We start from the raw sequence: 20,036 nt of genomic DNA on the forward strand, positions 1-20,036 counted from the left end.
AGGAAAACACATTTCCGCTGTCTTTTTAATTATACTGCAAATTACATCACAGAGGTTGAGCTCCAGTGACTCATATTGGGAGGACATTGAGACTATTTACAGTCATGGATGGTATTCAGTCTCAAAAGGCAAAACCATTATTTGGTGAATGTCTAGATTTTACCTTTTATTCTCAAACATTTTTCGGATGTTTTTAACTAATTGAATTATTACCTAAAATGGGTCACATAGGTGAAAGGGTCACAAAAAAATGGTCTGGTCTTATTTTGGAGTATCATAGGTGGGCATAGTCAAAGCACAAAACAAGTATGACAACTGACCTCTAGTGGGGGGGTGGATAACTCTGAGTTATAAAAAAAAAAACCATCCATCTTTCAACCTGCTTATCCTGCTGGGTCACAGGGGGTCCAGAGCCTATCCTGGAAGCAATGGGCATGAGGCAGGGAACAACCCTGGATGGGGGGCCAGCCTATCACAGGGCACACTCACACACCATTCAATCACACAAGCACACATACGGGCAATTTAGTAACTCCAATTAGCCTCAGCATGTCTTTGGACTGTGGGGGGGAAACCAGAGTGCCCAGAGGAAACCCCACGATGACACGGGGAGAACATGCAAACTCCACACAGATGTAACCCAGGCGGCGACTCAAACCCAGGTCCTAGAAGTATGAGGCAACAGTGCTAACCACTGCACCACCATGCCAGCCATAAAAAAAAACAAAGGATGATAAAATACACACACCTGTTACTTTATGAGTGACAGCATCCACTGACACCTGTCATCTAAAAAACATGACAAGGACCATATAACTAACGATGGATATGTCAGTCTCACATCACTGGCTTCCTTCACATAGCATTGTGTCTGTAGTCTTCCAGGGCAATCAGCATGTGCTTCAGTAAGAGACGGCTTTCCTGTTATCCAAGCCATATACAAACCTGCAGACCTGGTCTGACTCGTACCAAAGCGTGTCCCCCCAGGGTCACCTGCAAAGAGCAATGCTGTTAGGGCAACATCAACATGAAGAACTCGGCTACGCTGGGAGATGTGGGTCAGGGTGTCCGTTTGTTCATGTTCAAATGCTGCACTGTGCTTACCGAGTCACCATGCCGAAAGCAGTGTGGTAAAAGACATGGTGCTATACAACTTGCACTGACCTGTTGGATCTGTTACTTTTGCTGTTAAAACAAAAAGGCAAATCCTTGTGGGATCAAATGTAGGATCTGAGGGATGCACCATGTACACAGTGTTACCAGAATCTCAGTGATAATTAATATTCCTGTCTGTATGCAGTAATTCCTGGTGGTCCTGCTTCCTCCAGCTGCTCCAAACTGTGATATTATCAGCTGTATTGGCTGCTGTTGATGTTTTAATTGAACTATTGAACCCTTTCGACTCCGATCAGCCTAAAGAATAGTTTGGTTACCACAATCACAATACTATACTTTTTTTTTCTGCCAGATATTCAGTTTTTAAGAACACTTTAAATTAACATAGTATTTATATATCATTATTTAGATATTTAAGAACTGTGTCTTCATTCAATACAGACTTAAATTAGACGTAATTATAATTATGGGAAACTTATTCCAATCCCTTCCATCACCATTTGTGCAGAAATGTTTTATCCTGTGATATAATCTGGTGCCTTGCCCAGATAGTTTCCATTTTGATCACTTTATTACCACAGTACACCTGACCTTCATGCTGTGGACCAGGGCTTCCTAGTTCATCCATCATATTTCACCTTATCTCATACTACTAAGAAGGAAATATTTGATTTTCTGTCATTTATCAGTACTAGACTCTAATAATCTACTATCACTTGAATACCCCAGTGGTGTACATTAATATTCAATCCAAGTCTTGGTATTTGAAATACTCAGTTTTATTACAAAATCAAACAAAGCTTTTTAATTCTAGATATACATAATTGGCCCAGTTTACCTATTCTTTATTCAGTACATTTCACACACACGTCATTGTAAAGTCATGCTAAATCTAGACACTTTTTGGTTGATTGCTGGAGCCAGTATGGTAATAGTATGACGCGCTGGATGAACAGTGACGGTCGTTTTAATTCTCATCAACGGTGGAATAAAATGAAACAAAAATCAGGCCAAACCATCAACAAACAGCTAAACGGAAACTAGAGCAGATGATTATTATAATTATTATAATTTAAAGTTAATGTACTAAGCGTGGCCATTGCGGGAAATAGTTCCTGCAGCTATATCCTGGACTAAAGACCTTGGTTGCTGATGGATGTCAGCAGCTCCCTCTTGCCGTAAGTGTTGGAGCCCACATTGGTAGGGGCGTACACCGTGCCGATGGTGTTACTGGATCGGATCAGGAAGTCGGCGAGCCGCTGGGTGACGCACGTGGCCGTGTTGCACCTCCGCTTCTGTATGTGGTGCCTGGGATCAGGTAAAATATGTCACTAACAGAGAGATACCCAGGCACAGCGTTAATGTAAATTTATATAGGCTAACAGTTTTTAGCTTGCAGTTCTATATTACTGTTTCGTGCATTTGGAAAGTGACTGTTTATGACCAGTTACGTATGAGAGAAATTTGATTTCTTTAAACTGTTGTTTTGGGACACTACCCCACGTTAAGCTTTATCGCATTAAGCGACACGAAAGCATTTCACTCGAGAAAAGTTAATTAGCCTACAACTAAAGAAAACATGCTGAACTTGTCGTTACCTGTTGACTGCAGTTAGACCCTCCTGGGGTAACGGATTATCCAATTTTAGGAAGGGGTTGGTTGAAAATCCGGGGGATATCCAGCCTTCTGGTCGCGGATCCGTCAGTTCACTGGACGAAGCCGAGTACCTACAGAGAGTTTTAAAAAGGCAATAATCATAAGCCACAGTTTCTGGCTCCTGACCCTAGCTTCCAGCACGAATTTTGGAGATCAGCAAGTGAACTGGAGTGGGCACTCGATTGCACAATCGTTTCCTCGGGTCTCAAGCGCAAGCATCTAAAAAATCCCTAGTTAACGACAGATTGTAAAGATCTCCACTTGTTGCGGGTCTGTACTATCTGTATAATTTATAAACAGAAATGCGACTCTTGCATATTCCTCTAAAAGCTGTCTTTTGCAGTCGGGTAGACTTACCAGTTGTTGGGAGCAGCTGTGATACAGCGCAGCACCAGGGACAGCGCGAGGAAGAAAGCGGGCAGCTTCGGGTGGCACATGTTCTTTCTTTATGGTAAACTCAAACTAAAATTTTAAAATATATTTCACTTTTTAAAACACGAATACATGTATATGCATTTCATATGTGGAATCACGTATTACTTTATTATTCGCTAATTCGTCATTTTAGTACAATACCCAAGTTCATTCATATGTTTACAGTTCCGTGTTAAAGAAATGTATGTTTAGAGAATCTGTAATTACAATTACAAATTGCATTTATTTCCCGAATGAAACTACAAATAATTAGATTGGGAAAACAGAATGCATTGAATGCCTTGGATTGACAATAAAATCCTCAAGTGACTTTTGCAACAGAGGACGTGCAAGCAAGCACAAAACACGTGACCGTTCATAAGACAAGGAATGAGAATGACCCATCTGCACAAATGTAATGAAGGCACGCAGCCGGAGGACTGACCTGATGTTACACTAATCCGTGGGGACGAGATCCACCAGCCTTCCCAGCAGGGCACTCGTGTTGTCACTGGTCTTTCTGGCTTGCATATACTGCCTGCTCAGTTATAGCATCCTGCCTAAACTACTTGTGACATCACAGCGTCCAAATATAGCCTGTATTCCTATTATCAAAGATGGGTGGGGGGTTCACTTAGAGAAGCCAGAAATGCAGGAGAGGTCAAACTTGCTGGTATTGTCAACGTCATGGCCTACGTCATGATCATCCTCATTGGCAAACAGCAGGAACATCATCAAACCGACTGTGAGCCCAACAGATTCTACTGTGCTTCAGATTAACATCTGACGGAGCCACAAAGAATGGAACGCATGTTTTTTCAATTTGTTATTGTGTTATTTAGCTCTGTGTGTGGGTATGTTCTGTTTCCTACGGGCTTCATCCTATGACCACTCTCAGATTTACTTTCTTCCTGGCTTTATATTTAGTGTTAAAAAAAAATAGTATTTCTGAATTGTGTCTGTTCTCAGTTCATCCTTTGCATATAATAACGATAAGGATTGTGCCCTAATCTGTGGAACTCTAAAACTTTTTCACATTATGTCTTATTCTCCAGCAATTAAGCTCTCCCACCTGCTCTTCACTCTGACTCGACCTCAAAGAATGTTTCGAGAGGGATTCGCGCAGTTGTGTGAGTTGTTATTTAAAAGTTTGGTGCAGTATGTAAGTCACTTCACTGCGGGCCCACTGCAGCGGGCTGCAATTGAAGCTTCACGCCCACAGATCTTCACCAAGGTGGCAGCTAAGGACATGTTTCCCCGTCAGGCTCCTTTTCCCGGCTGTGATGTCACAGTGTTACAGATACTTGCAGAGCTCAACACTGCATTCATATACACACAGAGAGGTTACAGAGATGGGAAAAAATAAAATATATGTCTTTGGTAAGCAATTCAGTTTTAATAGCTGTTTGAATGTGGTTCTTGTAATGCTAACCTACATGCTCACCACTAGGGGGCTGCAAACATGGCTGACCAGAATGCTATTCCAGGCAACATAGTTCACAACATAACGAGATGCCAGACCATCAGAGCTCACACACATGCATGAAAAATTAGGGGCAGATACCTGTTTGATGTACTGCATGTCTTTGGAGTGAGGTAAGAAATCCATATGAAACAAGGAGAACGTGAAAACTACACACACACACACACACACACACACACACACGAGAGGTGAGACTCAAAGCCCCAGCCCTGGAGATGGTGCTGCAGCAGATCTACCCACCAAACCACCCATGCTGCAGCACTCCTACCCAAAACTAAACTGGTCATAGATTCTGGCAACATTTCACTTGAAAATAAACACAGACAACCTTTGTTTTGCTGCCATCGAGTGGTGGGATAATGTTAGCTATTTCCATCAATCTTCCAACGGCTTTTCCTGGTCAGAGTTGGGAGGTTGCTAAATGTTTATTTCAAATGCCTTTGGCATCACTGAATATCTGCAAAAATGTATTTTGTATACATCTTATATTTTTTGCATCATGGAAATATATTGCAGATTATGCACTTGTTAAATTAATTGATAAATTATTAATTGAACTGGCAAGATTGATCAATGGCAATTATTTCCTCCAGTGAAAATTCACAGTTTTTTGCCCTATTGTCCATTTCCAGGCAAATATTTACTAGGGAGAGTAAGACAGAATTATCATCTACAACAGAGTGGGTAGTCACATCCTCAGTTTTTGTAGACACACGGAAGCACTGTATGTTTTGTGTTTGACATGGCTGCCCGCCAAAGCTTCCAGTCATTCTTCCAGTTTTTCAAGCAGAATTTGAGGGTTGATCCTGCTGGTTCTTTGCAGTGGACCCACCCTGTGCTTCCTGAGATGATGGCTCACGCCCATAAACTCGGTGGACATTGATTTTCAAGTTATCTTAGAGCAAGGTTACTTACTCTCACACATCTGGTGTGACACGCTTTCAGAATCTCACCCTCACACAAGAGATCTTACAGCAAATCTATATTATTCCATTATAAACCTAAAATTAGCTATATCTAAAGCGCTGGGGTAAATGCTTGTGCATGTGTGTGCAGACATATCTTGAATTGAAAAGCCAGGTGTTTCGGCATCAAAGTTGTGCCTACTGAAGACCAAGCCAACACATGTCCAATAAGCATACTGTGTACAGCAAGACTGATGGGTAAGTGATTTTACCACGGACATAATAATGTATGACTGAAATATTTCCACTCTTACCTGGTCTACCCATGTACTTTTCAGCTGGTCTGGTAATACCTGGTTTGAACAGTCCTTACACCACACCTAGACACAGATATACACTACAGTCTACTAATGACAAGCAAAACAACAGTAGGCATGTCTGGGATAATTGTCCCCAGCGGCAAGCGTGCCCAGCATAATCACACCTCTCCCAGAGCATCCACTGCCTTTGGTCCTGCCCATCATGTAAATGTACAAATGCTCTCTACTAAATTCCAAATTTAAATACTCAAAATATCTAAAGTAGTTTTCAGTTTCTCTATTCTATTCAGTTTTTAGCAGAAGAATCAGTCATGTGAATTTTGAAGATAGGTGCTGATTGTATTATTTTAACCTCCCTTTTTATCATTCTAGATTTTAATCTAATGTGGTTTTTTTTTTTATTTGAATGACAATCATGGACGAGTTTACCATTGTACCAAAATGCATCTTCATTTCTCAAATGTTTATTTTAGTAATACACACATACTGTATATATATTATTGAATAAAAACAATATGTGCATGACCTTCCCAAATAGCATATCATGTTTTCTTAAAGCTGTATACTCACCCTGTTTTGTCCATAATGAAACATTCTTGATGAAACATTCATATTCATTCATTTGACCAGAGATTTCCTCAATGGCAGTGCCATATCTATCTGTTTTGCGGCTGAGGTGCAAGTTTTTCATTGAAATGGTTGTAGTTTGTGTGTGTGTGTGTGTGTGTGTGTGTCAGCCAGTAGGTGTAAGCTTATCATTTGCTTTAACAAGGTATGTTGCTCACACTTGTGTATCTTCCCAGTTAGGACTATCTGTCCCAGTAAGGCTTAGTTGTTCCAAAAAGCCTTTTTCCCGTGGGTCTCCTTCATTTCTGAGTCTTTCTTATGCTAGAGACTCAGAATGCTGAATGTCGTCCTCTGTATTTAGGTTGGTTTGAGCGTTCAGCTTACGCTTCAGTTCTAGCTCCTCGTCCTCAGCAGGACACTTGTGCTTCTGTCGCTCAGCTTTCTTCTTCATCTGAATGATGGTCACCCACAGCAGCACATAGCCACACATTCTCAGGCAGCTGATCATCCCCAGGAAGAGGAACCTGATCCAGGGAACAAAAAACTGGATGAGCTGCATCAGCTGGCAGCAGGATCTGATGTGAATCTTCATACAACTTCACACATAGTACCTACTCTGTCCCCTGATCCATGCCATCTTACTTGTAAAATTCTCAGTGAGGCATAACACTAATGCACTGGGGCAAAGACCCCAATCTCCAAAACAGGGTACAAATCAAACTCTTGTGTCGACACAGCTGGACTTCTGGACCACCCTGCCATTTCACCTGAAGGTTTGGATGTTGTACACCCGACAGGAACCACGCCCACCACACTTTCTACTTCCCCACTTCAGGCATGTGGAGTCAATCAGGGCCCCAAAGTAGATTGGTGCAGGTATTCCACCTGCAAACAGAATGAATACCTGTATAACACCTCTACACATGAAGCACAGCCCAGTACTTGTAATGGTACAGTAATAAATCCCCTATGATCTACACAGTGCCTGTATATGACATCAACCTCCATACACAGTGTACCTGTATAAATCAATGCCTCCTCATTTCCCTTAATTCCTGTGTGTGTACCACCAAACACTAATTGTCAGTACCTAACCACTTACCCAACACTCTCAGAACCAACATGAGAATTCCTGTAGACAGTGATTTAAGTTCTGGTTCCACACTCCTGTTGGACAAATTGAAAAATAAATTATTGTTACAATTCATAAAATATTTTTAAATTGTGTAAGCAATAAATCACATTAAATAATTAACGTTTACAGTCAGTCCTGCAACAACAATGCGTTCCTGAAAAACCTCATGTTCACTAAAATACACATATCCACATCGGAAAAACGTGGTTACGGCAATGCATATGCCAAACTAAATGAATTAAATAATAAAAACAGTGGTAATAGTGGTCAATAATGTAATTATATGCATTTAAATAAATAATAATGCAGTACTAAATAGGGTGACCACCTAATCCATGTCAGGAGGGACACTATGAGCTACAACAGGATTTGTAAACTACCATTTCATACATTTCAATTAAAAGGACCAGGATTTCACTTAAGCACTGGGTTCTTGCCGTATGCTGATTGGTCAGTCTCCTATAATCATGCATATGTGTCAGTAATGTTAATGCGAAACAGCTGGATGAGTCTTTCAATCTAGGAACTAACCAAACATTTTAGCAGAGCACAGAATCCTTTCAGCTTTAAAGTAGTTCGTAAAAGCTGAAGTAGCTCATAGTGTCCCTCCTGACATGGATTAGGTGGTCACCCTAGTACTAAATAATATCATAAACATCTCCTATGGGTCTTCTGAGTCTCATGAGAATTGTGTAGTGACCGCTTCAACCTAACTTGCCGAACTCACTAACTTGTTGATTGCCCAGAGTTGGTAGTAGTGATGGTCAAAATGCTGCTTTATGAACCATTTGCTGTTTTTTCTGACCCCTCTAGATGGTGCTCTTAGTCTAAGTTGGGGCATGCTTTGAGCCCTATTTTGAACACAGAGTAGCAAGCTGCAGCCACCATGCGGCCGGGCATGCACACAGCAGAAATACAACAGATTACGGTATGCGGGGGCTGCTGAAGGCAACATGGCTGCAGACATTCTATGAAAAGCAAATGTAAATTAATTAAAAACATCTTTTTATATAATCATTTGTCAAATATTTTTTGATTTTTAGAATGTAAGACTTTGACCTCTTCAATGCGTGGATGTATAAAAAGTTTGTTTCCTTTAGATTTGAAAACCAATTCACTGAAGAGAACCCGGTTCAAAAGAATGATTTTTTTCACAAATTGGCCATAACTATCGTTCACTTGGATAGCTGTTTTTGCGGGCAAGTAGTGTTCCTCACTAAGACCATATTGCATTGTAGTTTGCGTAATGCTTTTCTCTCCAACTGAAAATTGCCCAAATACAAATGTGATTCTGCATTGTACTGGACTTGGATACCAATATCAATTGCATTAGAACAGATTGATAACAGTGTGATATCATGCTTTGTTATAGGGCTGAGTGGACTTATCCATCCATCCATTGTCCAACCCGCTTATCCTACTGGGTTGCGTGGGGGTCTGGAGCCTATCCTGGAAGCAACTGGCATGAGGCAGAGAACAACCCTGGACAAAGGGCCAGCCCATCGCAGGGCACACTCACACACCATTCACTCACACATGCACACCTAAGGGCAATTTAGTAACTCCAATCAGCCTCAGCATGTCTTTGGACTGTGGGGGGAAAACCGGAGTACCCGGAGGAAACTCCATGATGACACGGGGAGAATATGCAAACTCCACACACATGTGACCCAGGCGGAGACTCAAACCCAGGTCCCAGAGGTGTGAGGCAACAGTGCTAACCACTGCACCACCATGCCGCCCAAGTGGACTTAGACGTAGATAATTTTGTCCAAAGCAACTAACACGTGAAGTCGATCATATGTCTAACACAGCTGTGAAGGAGCTTAGATATGCATGCCGCTAGCCAAAGCATCCACTGCGCAGGTAAACCATATATCAGATAAAGACCTCACCTGAGGCAGATGATAAAGAGGGGTACGGAACCCAAGGAGTAAATGAAGAAGCTCAAGGACTGCAGGGCCAGGTAGAAGTAGAACATTCTGGAACATTTGTCCTCTCGGGGACACTGCCCTAAAACCACGGGTGCATCTGTGACACTTGCTCCGGTGCTCAGGACACAACTGCATCCATGAAATGTCTGTGGACAAACCACACATTGGTACACCATGTGAAACCTAATTAGCCCAGTACTTTGGTCACCTACTGCTTAGTGAGGATGGATCTCGACCGCTCTCTGCAGCCACACCTCCTCACCTGATCTCTAACCTGCATTCTAACAGTATTCAGGTTTCGGTATGACTAATTTTTCTGGATATTTGACTGGTTTAGCTGGTTTCAACGTAGCTAGAAACTGTTGACTCATGTCCAGTTACCAAGCAGTACTTACATTGCTCTTCCCCAAGTGCCTGATCCCCCCCATGTGGTGTCATGTGCATGCCAGTCCTGACCCCTGTATGGTGAGTCTGTGTCCCCATCCCCTTCTCGGTGTGAGTCTGTGTCCCCATCACTCTTCTCGGTGTGAGTCTGTGTCCCCATCCCCTTCTTGGTGTGAGTCTGTGTCCCCATCACTGTTCTCCATGTGCGTCTGTGTCCCCATCCCCTTCTCGGTGTGAGTCTGTGTCCCCATCACTGTTCTCCATGTGCGTCTGTGTCCCCATCCCCTTCTCAGTGTGAGTATTTGTCCGGATAGTAAAATGCTAGTAGTTTTGTCAAATATCACCAGGCTGACCTGTAAAAGTATCGTTGAAGATTTATTGGATTAGACAGTACAATCTGGACATAAATGAATCTCACCATGTTTCGACCAGAACCACTAGTGCTCGTGCAGCCGGCGAAGCAGGGAGAGACATAGGTGATGCCGTCGGGGCCACAGATGGGGTCCCACTGGTTTTCTGGACACTTGCAGGCAGCATTGCATGAGGACAGCACCGCAGTCCCAGACATGATTGAAGACTCAGCCCTGCAATGCACAACATACCCACTGAATTTGTGGCTTGAAGCACACAAAACCACCTTGGCATTCTTTCACATGGGAATATACAAATTGTATCTATCTCTCTGTGTCAATTAAGCCTATTTTCATCACTAACAATAATAGCAAAGGCTCAGAAAACTTATCTTTGTATTTAACGTCTTAATAGAAAAGCACTTGCATTCCATTGAAATTAGTTTGTGAATATTCTTATTCTGCTGAATATTCTTGACTGAAACAAGCCTCAATGCACTTATTTCCCACCTACAACAGCATCCATAGAACGGACTCATGCCTTAGGATTATTCAGTGTACACGCAGTTGTTTTCATAACCTCTCTCTGTCCCCACTCACAATTAGATCACATGACCATTATCACTTTGCTCCTCTTTCATTGATACAGGCTGTCATTGTTCTTATCGGGAGAGCAGTTTAAACTGGATTTGAGAAAGCACTTCTTTACACAGCGTGTAGAGTATGGAATAGTCTTCCTGTTAGTGTAGTGTAGGGTTCCTTTAAATCAGAGCTAGATAAGATTTTAGCAACTCTAAGCGATTAGTTCTCCCCAAGTATGCTTGATGGGCTGAATGGCCTTCTTATGTTCTTATGAAATAGTTCCAGTATTGGTGCGTTGGAAAATTACCATCAATAACTTTTTTGAAAATGATTAAATAAATGAATTCAATGATTAATTGATGGATCGATTCCATAACTTGATTAGTTTCATGGTACATGTCTGTCACAGAATGGTTCTTCCTAAATCATAACCTGACTGCGCTAACAAGTTTTTTTGAGGTGCGTCTTGCCTCATACAGATGTTTGAACATGTGTCACTTTTTTTACAGTAACTAGTAATAGCTGCAGGCGGCAGTCCCAGCGATGGAATCTATACCACATGATCTCCATGGGCCAATGACATCCTGATTAAGGTCAATGTCTAAATAAACAGGCACTCTTTAAGAGTTGACAAGTATGCTTTAGTGAACTGAGGTGGACATTCGAATGGCCGTATCGATGTTTAACTATAGTTGGTTAGCTATGTGTTTAGTCTACAGCAGGAAGGACTGGTCTGTTAAGGGTCCTGAAATATTGCAATGAGGTGAGAGTGCTTCAGAGCCAAGCCAGCAACATGTGAAGCTGCCTGGAGAAGCTGAAATCAGCCAAACTCTGCATCGCCAAGGGAGGAGAACGGAGAACGGACCTGAGGTTATCAGTAACGTGCTGGTATCCTCAAGTATGGGATTATTCCACATACCAGAGAGCTGTGTATATATACAGAGAGGGAGAAACAAGTTGAAAAGTACATGGGTTAGGGTTAGATAAGCCATGCATAAACATACAAGTGAATAGTTCATACACGGCACCTTCACCTGGAAAGAGATATTTCAGGATATGTAATAGTGGCATATTAAAGGAGGTATCTCAAATATATCAACACAAATACCAAGTAAAGTGATTCAGCAGAACCATTTTGAGGTTCCCTCTGTAACCTTTGGGTCACTTCTCAAAGTCTGAAAACAGGACTCCGCACCATTGCACAACCAAATGTTTGCAACCGAAAAACTAGGCCCCAGAGTAGCATACTTTTAAAAGTTTACGGGTTCAAGAGGCGACCGCCTGCAGCACCTTCAATCTAGCTGTGTTAAAGGGCAAGAGCTTGAAATCATTCCAGCTGATTGAGAGCAAGCGTCTGATATGCGTGCCATCCCGCGTTTCGGTACCCTGGGTATGGAACGGTCAGTCCTGCCACATCCGTGTTCTTGCAGCTCAGGGCAAAGTATGGCATGGTGCAGAGAAAACCACCAATGGACGTCCAGAAAGCCACCTTGGCTGCCCCCACCATGTCTAGTTTGAATCTCTTCATGATGATCCCACTGAAAAAGATTCCCAGGCACACTGCAGGCATGGTGGCCACCCCTGGCACAAGAAGAACAAAAACACAAGACAGAGCTGAACACGCTTGATGATGGAGTCTTTAGGTACCAATATTTTTAGCATGCATAGAAAAGGGACATAAAGCTACAGAACCTACACTAGCAGCCAAAATTGTGGAAACACCTAACATTTTTGGCATTACACTTTAAAAATGACTACATGAATATTAGCGGTAATGTTTATAACATACCTGTCAAGTATCCCGTTTTGGCCGGGAAAGTCCCGTAATTTACCCTTCTTTCCCGCCGTCCTCCCGTATTAGTATTTTCCCGTAAATCTCCCGTATTTTAACCTGCGTTATTAAAAAAAAACAAAAAAAAAACACCCCCCCCCCCCCAAAAAAAATCTGAGCTCTGTCACTAGCCTCGCGATAACTGCCACCTGCAGTAGCCTACTACAGGTACTACAGCTACTACAGGTACTGTAGGTGCTAGTTGTCGCGAGCTTAGTGTGCGAGGTCAGATGATGAGTTGATGAGTGACGACGCGGGAAAAAAAAGAAGAAAAATCAGACAGATGATGGACACCAGGACAGAGAAGGAAGGCACTCCTTCCAAAACAGTCTTAAAGAATGCAAAGTCTGCAACAAATGAGTACAATAAGTCACTAAAAGAGTAAAGAAAAGTTATGTGAAATGAAAAGAAAAACTGTACAAAAAAGCAATATGAAATGAATGAGTGTGTGAACGTGAAAAGAATGTGGAATGAAAATGAAATGTAAAGACAAGCAATGTTAAATGAACAGAAAATATGCAAATAAGCCTTTAAATAAATGCTCTTCATATATACCCTTTTGCGTTTTCATTTAGGCTATGAATGTTCACAGCATGTCAATATCAACAAAGGTCGGCCTATCATTGGCTTTATGCACAGCTGCACTGCTTCCTGAACTTCAGCCAGCTCCTTTGTTTCCTGTCTGCCATTATTGGACAAACCGATCACCTGGATTAATCAGTTTGTCCAGTAATGGCAGACAGGAAACAAAGGAGCTGCCTGAAGTTCAGGAAGTAGTGCAGCTGTGCATAAAGCCAATTGTAGTTTATAAGTGGTTGACAAGTGGTGATTAGCTTTCTTGTCACCTGTCTTAAAATGTAAGGGATACTGGAGCTTGGTTGGGGTGGTGGGGTGGCTCGCGGCGGGCGCCGGGAAATTTCCCTTATTTTCAAATCCAAAACTTGACAGTTATGGTTTATAAACAATCAAAGAATATAAGTAACTAGAGCAAATAAGTGACTAGAGCAAAGAATATAAGTAACTAAAGTAAACAGATAACTAGAGCAATAGTTGAATAAAGTTTTGCAATCTCTACAAATTGGTAATGTTTCTACAATTTTGGCCACTAATGTATATGTGCTGTTATGTTCACGTGAAAGCTGGTATGAATTTGTTAAGCACTCTTAAGTTAACAAGACAATCATTGAATTCAGGTTTTACCCAAGAACATGTTTGCTGTGGATGCGCTTTGACCGAACTGCTGCTCAAAGTACTTTGGTGTGTAGGTGAGGATGATGACTAAACCGTTGAACATCATGATGCTCGTCACTAAGTACAGGATGTAGATCTTACTGGTGAGCAAGCTCTTCAGTGATGGCAGAAACCCTAGAAAATAAAAGACCACAATAGGAAATCGAAGCCATAACTGTGTTGAATACAAAAATGAAGGGTATTTGGTTGTAAGAGAGGATTGTCCCTTGACACATTATCCACATGCCTTTGGCTATCTCCATGATGTTAGGCTTGTGTTTATCTCTGGAAGGTTTGGTTGAAGAGTGGAGCATGACCTGTCCGTCCTCCGGAAGTTCCCGAGGCAGGAACCAGAAAGGGATTGAGGTCACCAGATTGAAGGTACCTGCCACCAGGAAGCCAAGCCACCAGGCTCCCACCCAGCGCGAGTCCTGAGCAGTGATAGTCACACTGTCTAGCGGAACACAACCAGACAAACAATCAATTAACTAATCCCTAAAATAATTAATGAATTATGATTAAACTACAAAAAAAATCTAAAATTATTAAAATTATTGAAGCACATTTATCAAAAAGCTGTGGGAATTTCATTGGTGGTTCAGAATGTGCAAGTTCACTTCCGGCTCTCTCAACAGCCTTTCATATATGAGTCATTAAAAAACCAAAACTTTTTATTTTATATGGTTTGTATTATGCAAAAATTTTCACCTACAGTGGTACCTTGGAACACTTCCAGAAGGCTGGTCGAGTGCGTTTTGGTCGAGTTCCAAGTCAAATTTCACCATAAGAAATAATGTAAATGAATTGAATCCGTTCCAGATCCCCAAATGATTGCCTGTTTAAACTTATCTACCTACCTAACTAATGATAAAAGGCATTAACAATAAATATAAAACTAATACACACAGAAAGGCACACATAGAAAAGCCATAAACATTAAATTACAATCCCATGCTCACACGTGCACCACCTTCAAGTCTCGCTATAATTTCCTTTTTAAATTCTACAGTTACTCTCACTATTTTCCTCTTTGGTTTGCTGCTATCATTGCTCACTTTCTTAGGGGGCGTGATTACTGTATCACTAAATGCACTGTAGATAAAACACAAAAAAAATCACAGGAACACAGCTTTCGCATGTCGAACTTGGTCGAAAGGTACTGCAAGAATGAGAGCGATTCATAGGGCATCAGCATCCCAGTAGGTCTGTTTGCCGTTGGTTCAGCCCAGCAGAGGCGTGTCTCGATCTGTACAGGTTTTAGGAGGTCTGTTTCGTTTTGTCGTGTTCCGAGTTTTTGGTCGAGTTGTGGTTAGACTTTTCTCGACCGACCCATTCAAGGTCCAAATTGATATACAGTGGTACCTCAGAACTCGAATTTAATCCGTTCAGAACTCTGGATAGAATCCTAAAAAGTTCGAGTTGTGATCGAATTTTCCCCATAAGAAATAATGGAAAACCAATTAATTGGTTCCCGGGCCCCAAAAAATTACACCTAAATATGTTTTTTTTTAGCATTTAAACACAAAATGAACCAGATAAAACAAGAAGAGCATATACTGTACTAAACACATCTAACACAGCCCATTCAGGTTTTAGCAGGAACGGTTAAGTTCCAAGATTTAGGTCAAGGTACAAGTAAAAAAAAATCAACAGACCCATTTGATGTCTGAATTGGTCGAGTTAAGAGGTGTTCAAGTTTCAAAGTTCTACTGTATATATATATATATATATATATATATATATATATATATATATATATATATATATATATTAAAAACAAACATTAAAACTGAAAGGACTTTTGAAGTATGTGGACATCATGCATCAAAGAATGTATGATAAAGCATAAACGATACAAGAGACTTGCATCGTTCTTCTAATCATGCTTCATTGGCATGCAATTCATTGGCATTTCTATGGAACAATGCATAGCAACATCTCATAACATTCTGAGTAATGAGTAATAGCTCTACTTGGCCAGTTTTTTTTTTAGTCATACCGGATTACATAGTATTGAACTGAGTCCTTTCCTTGGGACAATAGATAGGACTTGGCTATCCTCGACTACACCTTTCTACAAACCCAGTGATTATCTTATATTTATAAGTAACTTAAATGCTTGTAGCTTGGACAAACAGAAACTTACCCACATTCACAAAGCCAATATCCACATAGAGTCGGGCGCTCAGTGAGCTGAGGCTGTAACCAAACATAGGCCCAATCAAAGCGATGGTGTGGAGGCAGCCTGGAGCAGATTTAGAGGGGGAACAGTGAGCTGTAGGCTATGACACCTGGGCACTGATCTCTACACGGTCTGGCTGAAGGGGAAGGGGACTTACCGATGTAGAAGGCGGAGTTCTCCGGCCGGGCATAGTCATCAATAAAGGATGCGCCAAGAGGTGTGATGGTAGCCTCGCCAATGCCACGCAGCATATTCCCCAGGAGGACTATTATCCACATGTGGGAGCCATCCTCGCTGGCATTATCACAGCCTGACCGCAAAGACACTAAGTCAGAGACACAACGTCGCCCTTCTAGGACTAAACCAGGAGTTTCTCGTTAACTCAGAGTCAGTAAAATTCATAGTGCCCACCAGAAGGAAGCTGCTGTTGCACGTTCTGAGGAGAGGCAGAGCATGGAGAGGTCCCAGAGTCATTCCCAGGCAATGCCACCTGTGATGATTTTGCCATGCTCTCGTAGTTGTATCTGCACCAAAAACAGCATTCAGCAAGCCTCCATTAAAATTGCATACATTCAATGCAGACAAAAATATTACATACGTTACATAAGTCTAACTGTGTAACTGTGTAATGTCAAAAGTCCCATCAATTTTAGTCTTTGTATCCTTCCTCAAAATTGAACTATTCTCAAATTATATAGATAATAATGTGGCTACTGCATTTTAGGTGGTAGTTGATGATTATGAACAGAGATGCATGATTTTCCCGCCGATCCTTGAACTTGAGAGTCTTGAGAGATTCACAAGTCGAGTTTGGAAACGTCTGAATTACATAGTGTGGCAGTACTTCATAAAATAAGCTTCCTGTTCAGAGAGAAATCATTTCATTTTTCCCCTCTATGCAAAAGCTCACCGTTCCATCAAGAAGTGAGGCAGTGCCATGGTGATAGTACCTAAGGCCATCAGGAAAGAACCTGTCCCAATGATCTTCGGCCTGTGGAACTTTGCTCCAAAGTAGCTCACCACAACAATCACCAGCAGGTTTCCTATAGTGCGCCGGAGACATATTTCGTGAGTTTCAGTCTCCTGTTTGCCAACTTCTTATTTGTGTACTTATATCCATTTTCCTGTCTATCTCTGCTTTTCCTGTCCCTGAGTAGCAAAACGCTCTTTCATGAGAATCGCCTTTTTCCTGTCAGTGTTCTAGAAACACTAAGAAAACACACGGGGAGGATACAAGCTAATGCTAGCAAACAATTAACAAAGGGAACACAAAGATGTCTTTTTTTAAGTTTAAATTTGTGCTTTATGTTACAAAAAAACAGGCTGCCTCTTTCTATTAAGGCGAATCAACAGAATCAGATGAATCAAAAAATTTAGTTATTCCAAAATAATAATGCATCTACGTGATCCATCCAAAAACCATCCCAAACAATAAAATGAGACATTGATCAAGGAGCGCACAGTGCTTTAGTGAGTAGCACTAATGTCTCACACCTCCAGGATTGAATCCTGTGTGTGTGCGTACAGTTAGCATGCTAGCACACTATTCCTGTGGGTTTATGCAGTGCAGTGTTTTGGTTTCTTACCTCAGTATAAAGACAAGCAAGAAGGCTAATTGCTGCCAGTAAATAAATTGATCATGTGTGGACTGGTATCCAATCCTGTCTTTTGCCCTGTGTTACCTGAGATATATGATACAGTGATCTTGACCAGGGTAAGCAGTTGGAAGATTATTAATACATAAATGATAAAATTAAAAAACATTACACAGAATGGATCTCTGAGTCCGTCATGATGCTGCACTGTTCTTTGTACAGGTACCAAATTATACATCTGGCACACAGGTGTTCATGGAGGCTGATGGAGATGTTTTCATGCAACTAAGTTTCTCTGCTGTTCCCTGCTGGTGAACTCACCAATCTCAAAGCTGCAGTCGATGATGCCGACAGTAGAGCTGGGGATCTCAAACCTCCTTTCAATCTGAGTGATGGTGCTTTTCATGTAACTCGCAGATAAGGACTTTGAGAAGTAGCCTAGGGCAAGGACTCCAATGAACATCTGTGAAGGGAATCTGCTGTTACCCACCAAGACATAAGCATTTAAGCATTTCAAGCACCATGATGTGACTGAGTGGGACTGTCTTCTGATTCAGAGCTACTTATGGTCAATTAAAATGATTCCACCTGAGGTTAATAACTTAGCGTTCTGTGGCAGAACCTCAGCTGTTTGACAGCAAACAGTGGCTGTACCTTTCTTGCAGTGGCTGTACCTTTCTTGCGTGTGTGCAGTCTGAATGCGCTCGTGTTTGCCATGGGGTCAGGGGTTAAGGCCGGTTGATGTGTACCTTTGCCTTTCCCCTATGTCTCTGTATGCTAAGGTGGCTAAGATTTAAGAGTACTACTCTCTGGACTAGTAGAGTTTGCCTCATCTAGAGCACCACAGAACCGAAGGGCTTTGGATGAATGAACGTCTTTCACTATGTTCTCATCACAACACACTTACAAGCATATTAATATACCAATAATACATTCACCTATCTGTTTCGTTAATTATTTACTTGGCCGGCAGCCTAATAATAATAATAAGATAAAGAAGAAAATGAAGAAAAACAAGAACAACAGCAAAAGGAACAAGAATAATGATGAAGAACAAGAAGATAATGATAATGACGACGAGGAAGATACTGATAATGAAGATTGACGATGATGAAGAAAAAAAAGAAGGTGTGCCAGTTTACCTTCAGATTTGGAGTACAGCATTTTGGGCCAGACGCCGATTCGGGCTTCTTCATGCTGTCGGCCATCACAGTGGGATCCTCAGGTCTGCCGTTCACTGTCATCATGCCCTGAGGTGGACTTCTGGAGCAGACCGAGTTCCCTAGGGAAGAGTGTGAGGGAGAGGGAGGCTGCTGTATGCATACGAAACAACAGAAGCAAAAAATGAAGGTGTGTGTAGTCAGTGGCTTGAGAGTAACATATGAATCATTGAAAATATATTAATAAAAGAAAGTAGAATTACATTTATTTACTAAGATAGAGTTTAAGTGGAACATTGCCCCATATTTTCCATTTTCATATTCAAATATATAATAACTTTATCATTTAAGACAAGAGTCAGTCTTACTTAAATGTATTCTATATGTAAGTCTCATCAAAACTTCTATACCAACTATAATTAATACAAAATTATTAGATTAAGCATATTATGATAGTGAAGACAATTTCCCAAAGATTCCAAAGGCACCCACACTCTACAGAAGAGTAAAATAAATGACAGGTGTCAAAAAAATACTCACATCAAAAGAAGTAGCTCCTGAAATGAGTTCCAAGAGTTTGCTCCACTTAATATGGACTGCAACCATGCAGTATCGTCCTTCACAAATTATTAACCATTATTGATTGTTTCCCCTATTCTTTCCACTGCAAGGGACGGAAGTCAGCTACATTGTTTATGATCCTGCCGAATATCAAAGCTTTGCTGGAATCTGGGCAGGATGTTTGTCTCTACAGCCGGCTTTTCTTGAGCCCTGCCTTTTCCACCATCACTGCTTTTTGTGAGTGATATTTTTATCCCTCCCTTTGCTCTGGTGCTGTTGATAGAAGTATCCAAGATTCTCTCCTCTGGTGCTCGGTTTTTAGCTGAGGGCACATCTGTGAACAACTTTGTACTTAATTCCGGACTTTAATCTTGCAGTACTTGTGTTGTGAACATTTCCCCCAACTCTAAATGCCTGGTACAATATAGTTTCTGTCAGTGTTTGTAACTATGTGTATCCAATCATCACCAGTGTTATTGTCGTTCACGAAAACTAACGAAATAACGGAAACTAAATGTAAAAAACTTTTTTGTTAACTTAAAAATAAAAACGAAGTTTGACAAAAAAAATTATAACTAACTGAAATTAAAAACAAAATAAACTAAAACTACAGAGAAAATGTAGTTTTTGT

General features: G+C 41.2%; 2 protein-coding genes across 4 annotated transcripts; both read right to left on the reverse strand.

The window, feature by feature from the left end:
* Positions 1-1,877: 1,877 nt before the first annotated feature.
* On the reverse strand, positions 1,878-4,845 carry LOC111846533 (calcitonin gene-related peptide 1). 2 transcript variants are annotated; one of them, XM_072700259.1, is made up of 4 exons: positions 3,632-4,845; positions 3,130-3,216; positions 2,715-2,843; positions 1,878-2,424 (listed from the first exon to the last, which is right to left on the reverse strand). In XM_072700259.1, exons 2-4 carry the CDS (start codon positions 3,207-3,209, stop codon positions 2,250-2,252), a joined length of 384 nt encoding a protein of 127 aa, XP_072556360.1. In that variant the 5' UTR covers positions 3,210-3,216; positions 3,632-4,845; the 3' UTR covers positions 1,878-2,249. The 2 variants fall into 2 exon arrangements, with proteins under 2 accessions (XP_072556360.1, XP_023672578.2); XM_023816810.2 differs by having other exon boundaries at positions 3,130-3,234; positions 3,632-4,843.
* Positions 4,846-6,342: 1,497 nt separating this feature from the next.
* Positions 6,343-19,869, reverse strand: LOC111846515 (solute carrier organic anion transporter family member 1C1-like). Of its 2 annotated transcripts, none has more exons than XM_023816773.2 (15): positions 19,385-19,869; positions 18,827-18,994; positions 18,006-18,147; positions 17,000-17,132; positions 16,501-16,613; positions 16,247-16,399; positions 16,054-16,152; positions 14,155-14,361; positions 13,878-14,042; positions 12,232-12,427; positions 10,333-10,498; positions 9,492-9,676; positions 7,564-7,628; positions 7,229-7,346; positions 6,343-6,985 (listed from the first exon to the last, which is right to left on the reverse strand). In XM_023816773.2, the coding sequence occupies exons 1-15, from the start codon at positions 19,448-19,450 to the stop codon at positions 6,778-6,780; spliced, it is 2,184 nt and encodes a 727-aa protein (XP_023672541.2). In that variant the 5' UTR covers positions 19,451-19,869; the 3' UTR covers positions 6,343-6,777. The 2 variants fall into 2 exon arrangements, with proteins under 2 accessions (XP_023672541.2, XP_023672540.2); XM_023816772.2 differs by having other exon boundaries at positions 18,827-18,997; positions 19,385-19,868.
* Positions 19,870-20,036: the final 167 nt, after the last annotated feature.

This window comes from Paramormyrops kingsleyae, chromosome 1 (assembly GCF_048594095.1).
Source record: "Paramormyrops kingsleyae isolate MSU_618 chromosome 1, PKINGS_0.4, whole genome shotgun sequence".
Lineage (NCBI taxonomy): Eukaryota > Metazoa > Chordata > Actinopteri > Osteoglossiformes > Mormyridae > Paramormyrops > Paramormyrops kingsleyae.